The sequence below is a fragment of the Helicoverpa zea genome, chromosome 15 (genome assembly GCF_022581195.2).
Source record: "Helicoverpa zea isolate HzStark_Cry1AcR chromosome 15, ilHelZeax1.1, whole genome shotgun sequence".
In the NCBI taxonomy this organism is placed as follows: domain Eukaryota; kingdom Metazoa; phylum Arthropoda; class Insecta; order Lepidoptera; family Noctuidae; genus Helicoverpa; species Helicoverpa zea.
The window spans coordinates 9,841,348-9,856,464 of record NC_061466.1 but is presented as its reverse complement, the minus strand read 5'-3'; the positions used below and the strand labels follow the sequence as shown (position 1 = coordinate 9,856,464).

Here is a 15,117-nt window from a genome sequence, read left to right as displayed (position 1 = left end):
ACATTATAATTTGTTTAAATAATTAAAAAATTACGCTTTTAGAAGTCTCGGTCTAACACATGATTAAACCTTTATCTTTATAGGTAAAACTGTTTCATAGGTATTATAAAGCTTTGCGAGTTAGTATTGTTGGATTGGACGAGTTAAAAAAAAACTTTCTGTGTATATCGGATTTATTGAAGTGTTTAAGTTATTTTAAATCCAGGTGCACAACGCTGGATAAGGTAATACAAAAATCTTTGAACCTACCGCAATGAATTATTACAACAAAAAGAAAAATATTTGCAGATAATTATGATCAGAATATTTTTGTTATAAAACAAAATTAAAAACATCATAAGAATTGAATAAAATAAATATATCATTTAAAAATTCACTGTCAAAAAATCTTGTAGGTAAATGCGTGTGAGCTATTTTAACTTAATAACACGGACTTCAAATAAAGATTTAAAGCAACAGAATACGAATCTTAATGGAATAGTTTATGTAATACACTTAATACGGCTGATAGCACCAACAACATGTCAGCAGAAGAGTAGGCACTGACGCGATTTCCAGAAGATTCCATAGATACTAAAACTGCTCCTGAAAACGAAACATTCTTGTATGTAATACAAAAGGCGACTAGACTGATTATTATCAGGCACAGTAGCTACTTTGTTTAAGGAGATCAGCCAGCTGCGGAGGACATAAATATTTAAAGTGATCAAGCATTTGCACGGACAGAGCTGCACTCTCTATTCATTCACTCTCATAACCCGATGGGACTGCAATTCGACACGACACAAGAGGTCAAACGCAGGACCAATACTTAAGTGCTCTCTAAAGCACGGGTACATCAAAGACCAACTTCCAAACTCTGGGCCTATTTATAAAAGTTTCTTTAAACCTACAAACGATGGCGGGCCGACTTGGGAATCGAACCCAGAGCCCACGCACAGTAGTCTTCGCGATCACTAGACCAACGAGGCAGTTATGCCTTATACTGACGAAGAACTCGTACCTATGTAAGTACGCCTTACGGAGCGACCGATCAAAAGCTGATATCTAGTCTTTCCAAGAGGGACCTTATTACCCAGTTACTAGGTCATTGATATCAGGTACCAAGCACTACATGTAAAACACTGGTACTCAGCTGCTCCTGGTTTGTAATGTATTATATCTATCTCAACATAAGTGGGAAAATGCGTAGGAAAAGGCTGGGCATTATGGATGAAGATTGATGGTGAATAATAAACTCTTTAGGAGAATACACGATAAAATACCAACCATCGTCATTTGGGTCCGTTTTTGAAGAAGAACTGGTTCCATAAATTACATCTGATGATCTTTTCCAATTCCTTCTGTTACCATCTGGACGAATAGTCTCTGTATGGGTGTTGCTATCTGTAGGAGTATTTGCAATACGTCTGGTACCATCTGAATAAGTTGTTTCTACATATTTGCTACCATCTTTTAAAGTGTGTACAATACGCTTGGTCCCATCTGGATATGTATTCTCTTCATATTTTTCATCTTTGGTAGTGTTTCTGATACGTTTGGTCCCATCTGAATAACTACTTTCTTTGTATTCGCTGCCATCTTTTAAAGTGTGTACAATACGCTTGGTCCCATCTGGATATATATTCTCTTCATACTTTTCATCTTTGGTAGTGTTTCTTATACGTTTGGTCCCATCTGAATAAGTACTTTCTTTGTATTCGCTGCCATCTTTTAAAGTGTTTAAAATACGTCTGGAACCATCTGCATATGTATTCTCTTGATAACTATTACCATCTTTAGTAATGTTAACAATACATTTGGTCCCATCTGGATAAGTTTTCTCTTGATACTCTCCACCATCTTCAGTATTATCTAAACTACTTCTAATTCTAATACACCCACTATTACTTTTAGTGGAGCCATTTTTTGCAATAACACATTTCTCTGTAATATTACTTTCTTCATTAAACACCTGACCTGAAAAGACGATTTTTTTTTTGAGATCTTTATTTAAAAAGTAGCGAATAATAAAATGTTTATACATAAAACGAGGAATTAATTATTTTAGAGATTTAGAGGTTAGAAAATGTGGAACTGCACAGGCAGATGTTTTCAAAGTTTACCAGTATATGAATTTAAAAAATCTATTTCTAAGTTTAACTCGAAACATGATATGCCACATACATCATAGTCTGAAAAAATAAAGGATAAAATACCAACCATCGTCATTTGGGTCCGTTTTTGAAGAACTCGTTCCATAAATTACATCTGATGATCTTTTCCAATTCCTTCTGTTGCCATCTGGACGAATAGTCTCTGTATGGGTGTTGCCATCTGTAGTAGTATTTGCAATACGTCTGGTCCCATCTGAATAAGTTGTTTCTCTATGTTCGCTACCATCTACAAAAGTGTTTACAATACGTTTGGTCCCATCTGAATAAATATCTTCTTGATACTTGTTACCCTCTTTATCAGTGTTTTCAATATGTCTGCTCTTATCTGAATAAGTTTTTTCTATATATTTGCTACCATCTTTGAAAGTGTGTGCGATACGTCTGGTTCCATCTGAATATGTATTGTCCTGATATTTTTCATCTTTAGTAGTGTTTTCAATACGTTTGGTCCCATCGGAATAAGTACTTTCTTTGTATTCGCTGCCATCTTTTAAAGTGTTTACAATACGTCTGGAACCATCTGCATATGTGTTCTCTTGATAGTTATTACCATCTTTAGTAGTGTTTTGAATACGTTTGGCCCCATCAGGATATGTTTTCTCTTGATACTCTCCACCATCTTCAGAAATGTCTAGAATACTTCTGATTCTAATAAATCCACCATTACTTATAGTGAAGCCATATTTTGCAACAACACATTTCTCTGTTATTTTTCTTTCTACATTGACAACCTGACCTGAAAAAGGTAACATTAATTTGCAGCAAAAATAAATATGTATATATAAAACGAGGAATTAATTATTGTAGAGGTCAGAAAATATTAAAAAGAATATTTTAAAAGCTTACCAGTATATGTATTTGAAAAATCTATATCAAAGTTCAATTCTAAAGATGATACGCCACATACAGCATAGTCTGAAATAATAAATATTATTAATATGGAGTGCTTTTCAACTTTTTCTTTTTCAGCTTTGGGAAGGGTTTTTTTTTTAAGTTTAGTTTTCCTACAAACTGCAGACATGGTGTACTAGTGCAGCTTTACTTGTACATGATAAATGTCATTATTTGTAAGAAATTAACTATATATTTTTTTAAGAAAGACAGACATGTGTTACTGGGGAGTTTGTTGCGCCACTTTTTTCTAGTAAGAATACAAAGGAAGTAGTGGGAGTTTTTGGGGCCATCTCATGTTATTCCGAAGTTTGAGTAGTGCTGTTATTCAGCCTACTTTGTATAAACGATGTCTGATTTTGAGGTGGGGCCATCTCAATTAGTTAGTTAAGTATCTGTCAAACTTGTTTTAAGTTTTTGTGTATTGATAGTGCACCTTTGTATTTGGGGTGTTAAAGAACTTTTAAAATTATAATTACCTTGTGGCTGAATTTTTCCTTTGTATAGTGTATAGACCGGGTTGCCTTCAGCCAGATCCAAGTCGAGAGATACACTTTGAGAAGTCAATTTTTCGTTGAATTGAAATGTTGTGTCTCCGCGTTTCACAAATTCTTTTTCTGGAATTACAAAGAAAAAAATTACAAATAACTAGCGGTTTTCCGCGGTTTCACTCGCGTCCCAAGGAACTTACTTCTCATAGTGAAGAGATTTTTTCAAAGCGGTTTTACCTTTTATGACAAAATTGAACAATAAAATGTTTTCTATATTAATAACGTGTATCAGCATACTGGCACAAAGTGCCCAAAATGGGGCGCTACTGGCATCGCCGCAAAAAGACATTTTTTTTATTTTATACGGAGAATACTTTTCGCTCCTCAAATTAAAAAAATAAACAGTTAGCCAATGGTATAGTTAACAATTGTAAACTTACCTGCACTTCCATGTATGACTTTAAAGCCAGGGTACCGACCGTTTGGTACATTCTTGAATGTCACATTAATAGCCAGTGAATCTCCTGATTGGTAATTAAAGTTTGGAGGTGGTACTGCAAACGAAAAGTTACAATTAATACACATCCCGTCCGAACACAAAACCGTCCCTCTCCTGAGCACAGCCCTCACTAAGGATTGAGCGTTAATCACCACGTTTGCTCAATGCAGGTTAGTAATTAGAAGCAGTAGTGCAAGTTTCCTCGATTTTTTTTTCTTTCGCCTTTAATCAGTCATTGGTCCATAATATAGAAAGGACACACAAAATAAGGATACTGGAAATGGTACTTGCATGACCTGGAACCAAACCTACACCACTCATATTTGAGTTATTTCTTCACCCACTAAGGACACCACGAGGCTCAACGCAGAAAAGGAATTTTTAAAGGTGGCGCGGAGCGTCGTGACGCGCTTTTATCCTACCTACAGAGCGGTCTGTTGTCATGTATCGTAACAAACGCGCGTTAGCATTGCGATATGCGTGCGTCGATGGCGCGTTTAAAAAAAAACGTGGTCTGCATAGGCCCTTTACAACCATTATTAATACATAATTGTAAATTAGAAGATGAAGAAATCATAAAATATATATTTCCGAACTACCGACTCAAAATATAATAGTTATGAAATATGCAGTAAAAAATACTTACGTATGTTTAAATGTAAAGGGTCATTTGGCACCGCGAAACAAGAAATTAAGGATGGAATTGCAAAAGCAGCAAAGAATTTAAACATTTTTAGATCACACACGCACAATGAAAAATCTACGTTTTTTATGTTATAAGACGTTTCACATGACACAACTTTTCATGAAATGAATACACTTTGTGGCAAAAGTTAGTTTTTATAGTATGTGTAAACTTCCCTACAACTATTTTTGTATTTTTTTCCTTGTAACAATTGTTCCGACATCACATCAAAAGCTATACTTTAATATCATATATACTTTAATATATAATATAAGAAGTATACAAATAAACTATACAAAATTAGAATGACAGTAAAAAAATAGTTAATTTATACGATTATGATTTTGTTTTTACGATCTACTGATGTACCCTAAAAAATATGAGTTAAAGAAAACACAAATTTTGTCTTTATTTTTAACCTTATGCGTATGTAATGAAGGCCTATATAATATGAAATCTATACTAATATTATAAAGAGAAAAACTTTGTTTGTTTGTTTGTTTGGTTGTAATGAATAAACTCAAAAACTACTGGACCGATTTTAAATATTCTTTCACCATTAGAAAGCTATATTATCTGCGAATAACATAGGCCATATTTAATCCCGGTGTGGGCAGTAGCTCCCACGGGATGTGGGTGAAACCGCGGGAAGACGGCTAGTATGGTAATATAGAAGACAAATTCGCTAAAGTGATCATCAACAAAAGTTGCGTTGCTCCATGGAAGTCTTGGAACATCTAAAGATTTCTTTGAACGAATACAGTTTCGCTTATTTTATAAATCAGCAGCATATCTATATTTAGTCCTAATGCTAAAATATCTCGCTGCTGGAGTTCAAACTTTAGATAAGCAGTGGCCAAAAAGGTTATCTACCAAATACAGTAAGGGGACATTCCTGTTGATAAAATTCATAGTTTTCTTACATTAATTGGCTTGACGTATAATATAATCGGTGACAAATGCCGGGCTCACAAGATTCTTCCAGTCTTATTCTATTAAATCGGCATGATGTTGCTTGCTTACGACTGTTCACGAAATATTCTGTCTGTTTTGCTTTCTTCAGATAAGAACTTGACGTTAATCGTAGGTAGTATAGGTACTCTGACACCAGTCTAACCAAGGTATATTGGGTGTGTCGGCGGGGCGCGTTGTTTCACGCGCTTCTCTAAGAGATACCAGCAACCCCAGCGGGGCCCAGCAGGGCCAAGGCCTGCCGGGGCTGCGGGATTGTTCGAAATAGTTACCGCGGCCTTGGTACATTTTTATGTCTATGTTTGGTATTTTTAGGCCTTTTTAGTCAGTAAGATATTTCAGTTAGGCAATACATTATCGACTTAATTATTTCAACTATTTAGCCACCTATTTTCCCCGGGGTTTTATCCGTGTCCTAACGCAACTTCTTTTAATTTGGTGTTTCATTTATTTCATAATTATTGAACTTATTTAAATCACTTGACTTAGTAATAACTCTCTGTCTGATAACCATCGGCACATTTTTCTGTTTGAATATACTTTTTTTTGTCTTTTCTTAATGCAATCTGTTTCATGTGAACATTAAGCAAAGGGTTATGAACTTAAAAAAACTGTGTCGCGTAGGGCAGTCAGTCCCTTTATGTTAAATAGATCCCTATAAATCTCTAGGAGTCTTTCTCCTTAGTCTCCCGAATGGAAGGCTCACTAACTGCGCAGTCAGAATGTTTGGATAGTTTTCCAGTCTATTCCTCTAGGACTTCATTGAGTGTTTGATTTCTTCTTGGACTGTACTGATCTCAAGGCCGTAGTGTAATTGCTGATTTGTTACAAACCATGGAGTGTCTACGATTATCCTCAGGATTTTGGACCAGAACCTCTGGAGTATTTCCAGGTTCTAAGTGGCAGCTGTGCCCCGTAGTTGGATTCCGTAAGCTTTGAGAAAAGTATTTCCATAAATTTCGACAATACAGGCAGTAAACTAATTGGTCTGTAGGATGATGTTTCTTCGGGCGCTTTACCAGGTTTCAGAACCATTTTGATTTCGGCTATCTTCCATTGCGTTGGAAGATGCCTTTGGTCAGTATGCAATTAAATAGTTGCGTCAAGAAGTGTATTGCTATTGCAGCTAATTCTCGAAGGATTTTTGCAGTAATTAAATCGTATCCCGGAGCCTTTCCTTGTTTTAGGTTTTTAATTGTTTCTATAACCTCACACTTCTCGATCCTTTTAATTGGTGGGTCAAGTTGGTAAGGTTGATTAAGGAAGTATGTGAGATCCTCACTACTGGTGATCTCGATGGATTTGGCTGAAAGACGTCATCCAAATGGGAAGGATAATAATTTGGTTTGTACCTTGGTTTGAATATAATACTTTTAGAAGTCTCGGTCTAAAACATATTTGAACCTTTAACTTTAAAGGTAAAATTGTATTCATAGCTACATAAAGCATCATCCATCATCATCCTCCGAGCCTTATTCCTAACTATGTTGGGGTCGGCTTCCAGTCTAACCAGATTCAGCTGAGTACCAGTGCTTTACAAGAAGCGACTGCCTATCTGACCTCCTCAACCCAGTTACCCGGGCAACCCGATACTCCTTGGTTAGACTGGTGTCAGATTTACTGGCTTCTGACTACCCGTAACGACTGCCAAGGATGTTCAATGACAGCCGGGACCTACAGTTTAACGTGCCATCCGAAACACAGCCAATGGTGTCTAAGATATACTTAGAAAGTACATACAAACTTAGAAAAGTTGCATTGGTACTTGCCTGACCTGGGATCGAACCCGCGCCCTCATACTTGAGAGGCTGGTCCTTTACCCACTAGGCCACCACGACATAGCTACATAAAGCGTTGCGGGTTAATATGGTGATATTCTCAGAATTGGATTGGAATTAAAAAAAAAAAAACTTTCTGTGTATATCGCATTTATTTTTAATCCAGGAGTGGACAACAGCTAGTAAAGTAATACAAAACCGTTGAACCTACCGCAATGAATTATAACAATAAAAAGAAAAATGATGACTGTGATCAGAACATGTATGTAATATAACAATATTAAATCGATCAATAAATGATAAAGACATAAACAGTCACACGCACATACACATACACATACACACACAGTTTTCAACTTTACATTGTAGATTGAGTATCCTTGTTTAAATATAAAATTATAACTTATTTGCCTATCTAACTACTTTAGTCTTAGTCATAACAATAATAAGTAACATAGCTAATTACAGCTTTCTCTCTCCTAACTTACTTATTTTGCTGTGCCCGACGGGGTCCATGTGAACTATTTATAAGTATTACACCTATGAATACATGTGAAAAGCAATAAAAGAATTGAGTAAACTTAATGTAATAGTTTATGTAATACACTTAATATGGCTGTTAGCATCAACAACATGTCAGCAGAAGAGTAGGCACTGACACGATTTCCGGAAGATTCTATAGATACTAAAACTGCTTCTGAAAACAAAAAGTTGTTGTATGTAATAAAAAAGGCGTCCAGACTGATTATTGTCAGCCACAGTGGCAATTTTGTTTAAGGAGATCAGCCAGCTGCGGGGGACATAAATATTTAAAGTGATCAAGCATTTGCACGGACAGAGCTGCACTCTCCATTCAATCACTCTCATAACCCGATGGGACTGCAATTCGACACGACACAAGAGATATTGGGCCTTACTACAAAAACTTTAAACCCTGTTTTACACTTGTCTAATAAAATTTTGGCTGCAAAATGAACCATATGTCAACGTCATAATTTGACATTTTTTAGACAAGGCATAAACTGACGTTTAAAAGTTTTTGTGGTAATACGGATTATGTCTATCTCAACATAAGTGGGAAAATGTGTAGGAAAGGGCTGGGCATTATGGATGAAGATTGATGGTGAATAATAAACTCTTTAGAAGAATACACGATGAAATACCAACCATCGTCATTTGGGTCCGTTTTTGAGTAGGAACTCCTTCCATATATTAAATTTGATGATCTTCTCCAATTCTTTCTGTTTCCATCTGAACGAATAGTCTCTGTATGTCTGGTCCCATCTGGATAAGTTCTTACTCTATGTTCGCTACCATCTACAAACGTGTTTACAATACGTTTGGTCCCATCTGAATAAATATCTTCTTGATACTTGTTACCCTCTTTATCAGTGTTTTCAATATATCTGCTCTTATCTGAATTAGTTTTTTCTATATATTTGCTACCATCTTTGAAAGTATGTACAATACGCTTGGTCCCATCTGAATATGTATTCTCTTCAAACTTTCCATCTTTAGTAGTGTTTTCAATATTTTTGGTGCCATCTGAATAAATACATTCTTTATATTCGCTACCATCTTTTAGAGTGTTTACCATACGCCTGGTCCCATTTGAATGTGTATTCTCTTCATACTTTCCATTTTTAGTAGTGTTTTCAATACGTTTAGTACCATCTGAATAAGTTGTTTCACTATATTCGCTACCATCTACAAACGTGTTTACAATACGTTTGGTCCCATCTGAATAAGTATCTTCTTGATACTTATTACCGTCTTTATCAGTGTTTTCAAAATGTCTGCTCTTATCTGAATAAGTTATTTCTACATATTTGCTACCATCTGTTAAATTGCATACAATATGCCTGGTTTTATCTGAATATCTATTTTCTTCACACTCTCCATCCTTAGTAGTGTTTTCATTACGTTTGGCATCAGATAGATAAGTTTTCTCTTGATACTATCCACCATTTTCAGATATGTCTAGAGTACTTTTGATTCTAACAGGTCCACCATTACTTTTAATGGAGCCATATTTTGCAGCAACACATTTTTCTGTTATATTACTTTCCACATTAAACACCTGACCTGAAACGCCGAATATTTTTTTTTCGATCATTTATATAAAAAGTAGCGAACAATAAAAAAGTTATACAGAAACGAGGAATTAATTATTTTAGAGGTCAGAAAAGATTTAACTGCACAGGTAGATGTTTTCAATGCTTACCATTATATGAATTTGAAAAATCTAAATTAATGTTTAATTCGAAAGATGATGCACCAAATTCAGCAATGTCTGAAAAATAAATATTAATATTATGGAGTGCTTTTCAACTTTTTCTTTTTTCAGCTTTGGGAAAGGTTATAGGTACTTAATTTTTTTAATTTTCCTACAAACATGACATAATTTTGTATTGAAGCTATAATCATTAAGATGTTTTTTATACAAAAGTCAGACATGTGTTTCTGGGGTGTTACTTGCGTTTTTGGGATTGTGTCATGTAAATTGGTAGTTCGAAAAATGCTATTTTTCAACCTACTTTGAATAAACAAACAAAACAAACAAACAAAAAAAAAAACAAAAATAGTAGTTACATTTGGGGCGTTAAAGAACTTTTAAAATTATTATTACCATGCGGCTGAATTTCTCCTTTGTATAGTGTATAGACCGGGTCGCCTTCAGCCAGATCCAAGTCAAGAGATATACTTTGAGACGTCAACTTTTCATTGAATTGAAATGATGTTTCTCCTCGTTTCACAAATACTTTTTCTGGAATTACAAAGAAAATAATTATAAATAACTAGCTGTTCTCCCGAGGAACTTGCTTCTCACAGTACAGGATTTTTTCAAAGCGGTTCTATAGTTTTTAAGCCTTTACCTTTACAAATAAACAACATTTTGTTTTTTTCTATATTAAAAAAGAACATACAAAGTGCCCAAAATAGGGCTGTACCGGCATCGCCGCAAAAAGCCTTCTTGAGTTTTTTTTTTTAAATTTTAGGAAGAAGATACTGTTTGCCCATCAAATTAGCAAAAAAAAAACAACCCAGGGGGTAGGGAACAATTGTGATCTTACCTGCACTTCCATGCATGACTGTAAAGCCAGGGTTCCGACCGTTTGGTACATTCTTGAATGTCACATTAATAGCCAGTGAATCTCCTGACTTGAAATGAAATTTTGGAGGTGGTACTGCAAAAATATTGACCATTAACATACAAACATTACAATACAAAACGACTCACTCCTAGGCATAAGTCTCCTTACACAGCTAATGAACAGCCGCCGTGGCCAAAATCGGCCGTGGACGCCATATTAGGTGTCAAAAATATAATTTGGAAAGTATATACAAAGTTAGAAAAATGGAGTCAAGCCCACACCATCACACCACTCATATTTGAGAGGTTGGTTTTTCACCCAACTCAGGCTCAATGCAGACCAAGAATTTTTAAAGGTTTTGGAATTTTTAATGAATAACTTAAAATACCTAGTAAAAAATACTTACGTATGTTCAAATGTACAGGGTTATTAAGCACCGCAGAACACATTATAGATCAACTCACACACACACAGCGCAAAATCCAAGTTTTTTTAATGTTATAAGACGTTTTACATGACACAAGTTTTCGTGAAATGAATACACATAGTGACAAAAGTTTTTATTTATAGTATGTGCAATATTGCTCAACAATTAGTTCTGTATTTTTTTCCTTGTAACAAATGTTCCGACATCACATCAAAAGCTATACTTTATATCAAGAAGTATACAAATAAACTAAAGAGAATTATGATTATGATTTTGTTTTTAAGATTTACTGATGTACCTGACATTTATGAGTTAAAGAAAACACAGATTTCGTCTTGATTTTCAACCTTATGCATATGTAACAGAAGTCAAATTCTTTAGAATGATCATCAACAAAGGTTGGTTCCATTGCTTTATGGTAGCTCATGGAACATCTTAAGATTTCTTTAAATAAATGCTAAATGTGTATATCACGCTGGAGTTCAGACTTTAGATAAGCAGTTTCTAAAAAGGTTATCTACCAAATATAGTAAGGGGACATTCCTGTTGCTTAAATTCATATCTAGACACACGGCAGTGTGTCCGCCAAGTTCGAGCAAAAAAAGCGACACACCGGCCGTGGGTTATATTACACGAACCATTTCGGGCCAAATTCGACCCCCCTGTAACTCAAAATCTATTTTATTTACGCATATCAAATTTCTAGTATCTGTTGAGACCCCCTCACTTATCTAAAATACAAAATTTCATTAATATACCTATTGTAGGTCTTAAGATATTGACGTCAGAAAATCGCTATTTTTACTATACACTCACTGACTGATTCACTTATTTACTTATTCACTTATTCACTGACTCACTCATCAAAAACCTAGACCACTTCCAATGGTCGTATTGACTTGAAATTTGGCATGGAGGTAGGTCTTTATGTCAAGGTAAAGGAAAAAATCTGAAAATGGCCAAGTGTGAGTCGGTTTCAAAATAATGAAGGTGTTTTATACCCGGTGTAAATTTATACCCCTAAGGAACTAAAACGAACTAAATTTATCTATATTTATATAATATATCTTTGAATGGTACAAAGGTTTGTATATAGTCAAAGTAAAGTAAAAATCTGAAAACGGCCAAGTGTGAATCACTTTCGAAAATAACGAATGTGTAACTTTGATCCACGAACATAATATATGATAACATGTCATGTCAGTCAGTTGGTAAATCTAGTCCATTTAGTTAATCTAGTTCATTTCTTTGTAAGAAACATAGTGCATATTAAAAAATCTAAAAAATAGTATAAATGAGACATTTCTTTAACTAACTTCATCATAAGAAAAAAATAAAATAAACAACCTTACAAAAATAAATGAAATCCCACCCAAAACAAAAATGTGAAAGACTGCCAAGTTCGATATTATGGGAATGCTTCGCCTATAAAAGAAGTGAGATCTGAATAAGTACCAAGTTCCATACACATACCTCAGTTAAAAATAGTTACTTTTTAATGATGATTACTTGGCAAGTTTTAATAGAAAATTAAATACTTGATTCATTGCGTTTAGTAGGTTTATAACAAGGTGTATGAAAACTTGCCAAGTAACAATTTTTAACTGAGGTATGTGTATGGAACTTGGTACTTATTCAGATCTCACTTCTTTTATAGGCGAAGCATTCCCATATTATCGAACTTGGCAGTCTTTCACATTTTTGTTTTGGGTGGGATTGTTCTTTCATTAATCGGTGACTAATGCCGGTCCCACAAGATTATTTCTGTCTAAACCCATCAAAACGGCAGATAGCTGCTTGCTTACGGCTGTGCCAAATATTCTATCTATCTGTTGTTTTTCCTTACTAGAGATAAGAATTTGACGTTAATTGTAGGTATTGGGCTTATGTCAAATTCTATTTACAGGAATGAATTTTATTCAGTGCAAAAACTTTGTTAACTTGAGTTAAATAAGTTTTATAGATGTGTATATTTTTATTTTGTTGGGTTTTAGCACAAAAAAGAATAGTTGTTGATAGCGAAAGATGTTTATTTTGTAACCGACTGTACGGTCACAGTTGTCATAGTAGGCACGGCGGCAACGCGAAACGGTTTACTGACGCGAGCGCTGCTCCAAGCGCGTAAGAATATTTAGTATACATATTTTGCTGATTTTAAGGCGATAAAAAAATACTGATGATGCAGATATGTTCTGTTCATGATTCTGGACTACCAGTTTTTTTTTGCACTGCTTAAAATTCATTCCTGTATAGTAGGCAAAAAATAGATAGGTTGAATATTGGGACCGATGAGACAATACATCATCTATTACATTATTCAAATATTGTGGTCACCTATTTTTTCCTGTTGTTTTAACCGTGTTCTGACGCAAGATTGAATTTGGCGTTTCATTTATTGTGCAAAACAAACAAACAAGCACTCATTTCTATATTTACCGAGGTAGGTTACTTTTTATTCTTCTCCACAAATCAAGCCATGAAGACTATTCTACCTTATATTCTGAATGCAAAAGGACTTTATTTTGACTTCATCAAAGTAACTTTCAAGCCTTTACTGATACGATTTAAATGAAATTCGGTAAAAATAATCTATACTTGTTTAGACTCCAATAACCGTCTTACCAAAAAAACTTTCAAACGTCAGTTTAACACTGGTCTAAAAAAATGTCAGATGAAATAATGTCCATTTTGCAGTCACATTGTTTTTAGACAAGTGTTTGACACATGTTTAAGTTTTTGTAGTAAGACCATAACTCTCTAAGTATCTGTGTACCTATCCCAGGAAAGATAGGCTGGTATTCAGCTGTCCCCGGTTAGACTGGAAGCCGACCCCAACATAGTTAGGAAAAGGCAAGCCTTTTGCTAAATCTGCTAAATGCGGCGCATTTAGAAGCTCAATTTTAAAACTGTTTTTCTAAAACCTAAGTGGCTTAACGGTCTACTAGACTATATGATTAGGAGGGCGCTCGATACAGAATATTTTAGGCAGCTTTTGGACACAGTAATTGAACGGATTTCTGGTACAAAAGATAAGAATAGAGAGTAGGATTTAAAGGTAATATTTTATGCTTTTTAGCTATCTGACAGTGATATTAGAATAGGTTTTTGTTCTATACCCTGATATTTTGATAGAACGAGATTTTTTTTAGTAAATTAGACAGAATTCCTTGCATAAAAGTCCTTGATGTCTTCAATGTGACCTTTCAGGTGTGTGGGGTTATAAATAGAATTATCACATATAGACTGTTTTTCTCTTTGCCATTCAAAGGTCACAATAATTGACTGAAGGTGTCATTGATCTTTTTGACTTTTTTATGACGTCACAAATCACTATGTTATTTCGGTCAATTGCTAATAATTATATCGATGGCGAGACTATTTTATTGTGCTGTTGACAATTAGAACTAATTGGGTAGTCGTTACTGCTACTTTTTGGTTCAAATTACTGTCATTTTCGTGAATAATGGCCAGTTGGTAGACAATGTGGTCAATCTACATCAAATATTAGGTATTTTAATAAAACAATGTGTAAAGGAATATGATGATGAAATATATAAGTGAAGGCATGTAGGTATACTCATTAGGGCATCCGTTCAAATGACATACATAACCAGAACTCGGATAAAAAAATGTGACTCAGACCAACAAAAGAGGCGAATAAGTGATGAAATACTTGGTAACCGTACTATTCAACGTGAAATGAGTTTGCATCATCCACCCATCGGCATCATAAGTACCTAATTCCTCCTAAATCCTAATAAACTGGTCACAGCTTAAAAACATCCACAAAAAGCTGAGGCCTTTGTCCAGCCCATATCACTAATTAATAATTAGACAATTTTTAACATTACCCAGTCAGAGTTGGGTAGACCTAGGTGAGCATGGGTAAACCCCGAATTAAAATTTATTTTACTTACTATTCGGACTTTATCCAAGAAGCTTGGGTAAACCTAGGTACTAAGTCGACCCGGGTAAACCTAGGTTTACTATACCTTCTAGCATTACCCGTAACAGTTACACCACCAACTGCCGCTCGCCAGAGTTTCTTCTGTGTTTAGCAGGTGTACAACTTGTAGATGAGATTGCCCCCTTTTTATGGGAATACATGAAATGACCTTTCCCC

General features: G+C 34.9%; 2 protein-coding genes across 2 annotated transcripts; both read right to left on the bottom strand.

Annotated features, from left to right (window-relative positions):
* Positions 1 to 220: 220 nt before the first annotated feature.
* Positions 221 to 4,854, bottom strand: LOC124637153 (uncharacterized protein F59B2.12-like). Its single transcript, XM_047173507.1, has 7 exons — positions 4,684 to 4,854; positions 3,979 to 4,092; positions 3,527 to 3,664; positions 3,003 to 3,071; positions 2,203 to 2,892; positions 1,270 to 1,959; positions 221 to 585 (listed from the first exon to the last, which is right to left on the bottom strand). The coding sequence occupies exons 1-7, from the start codon at positions 4,766 to 4,768 to the stop codon at positions 470 to 472; spliced, it is 1,902 nt and encodes a 633-aa protein (XP_047029463.1). The 5' UTR covers positions 4,769 to 4,854; the 3' UTR covers positions 221 to 469.
* Positions 4,855 to 7,605: 2,751 nt separating this feature from the next.
* Positions 7,606 to 11,097, bottom strand: LOC124637165. Its single transcript, XM_047173518.1, has 6 exons — positions 10,974 to 11,097; positions 10,547 to 10,660; positions 10,102 to 10,239; positions 9,697 to 9,765; positions 8,640 to 9,557; positions 7,606 to 8,169 (listed from the first exon to the last, which is right to left on the bottom strand). Exons 1-5 carry the CDS (start codon positions 11,014 to 11,016, stop codon positions 9,430 to 9,432), a joined length of 492 nt encoding a protein of 163 aa, XP_047029474.1. The 5' UTR covers positions 11,017 to 11,097; the 3' UTR covers positions 7,606 to 8,169; positions 8,640 to 9,429.
* Positions 11,098 to 15,117: the final 4,020 nt, after the last annotated feature.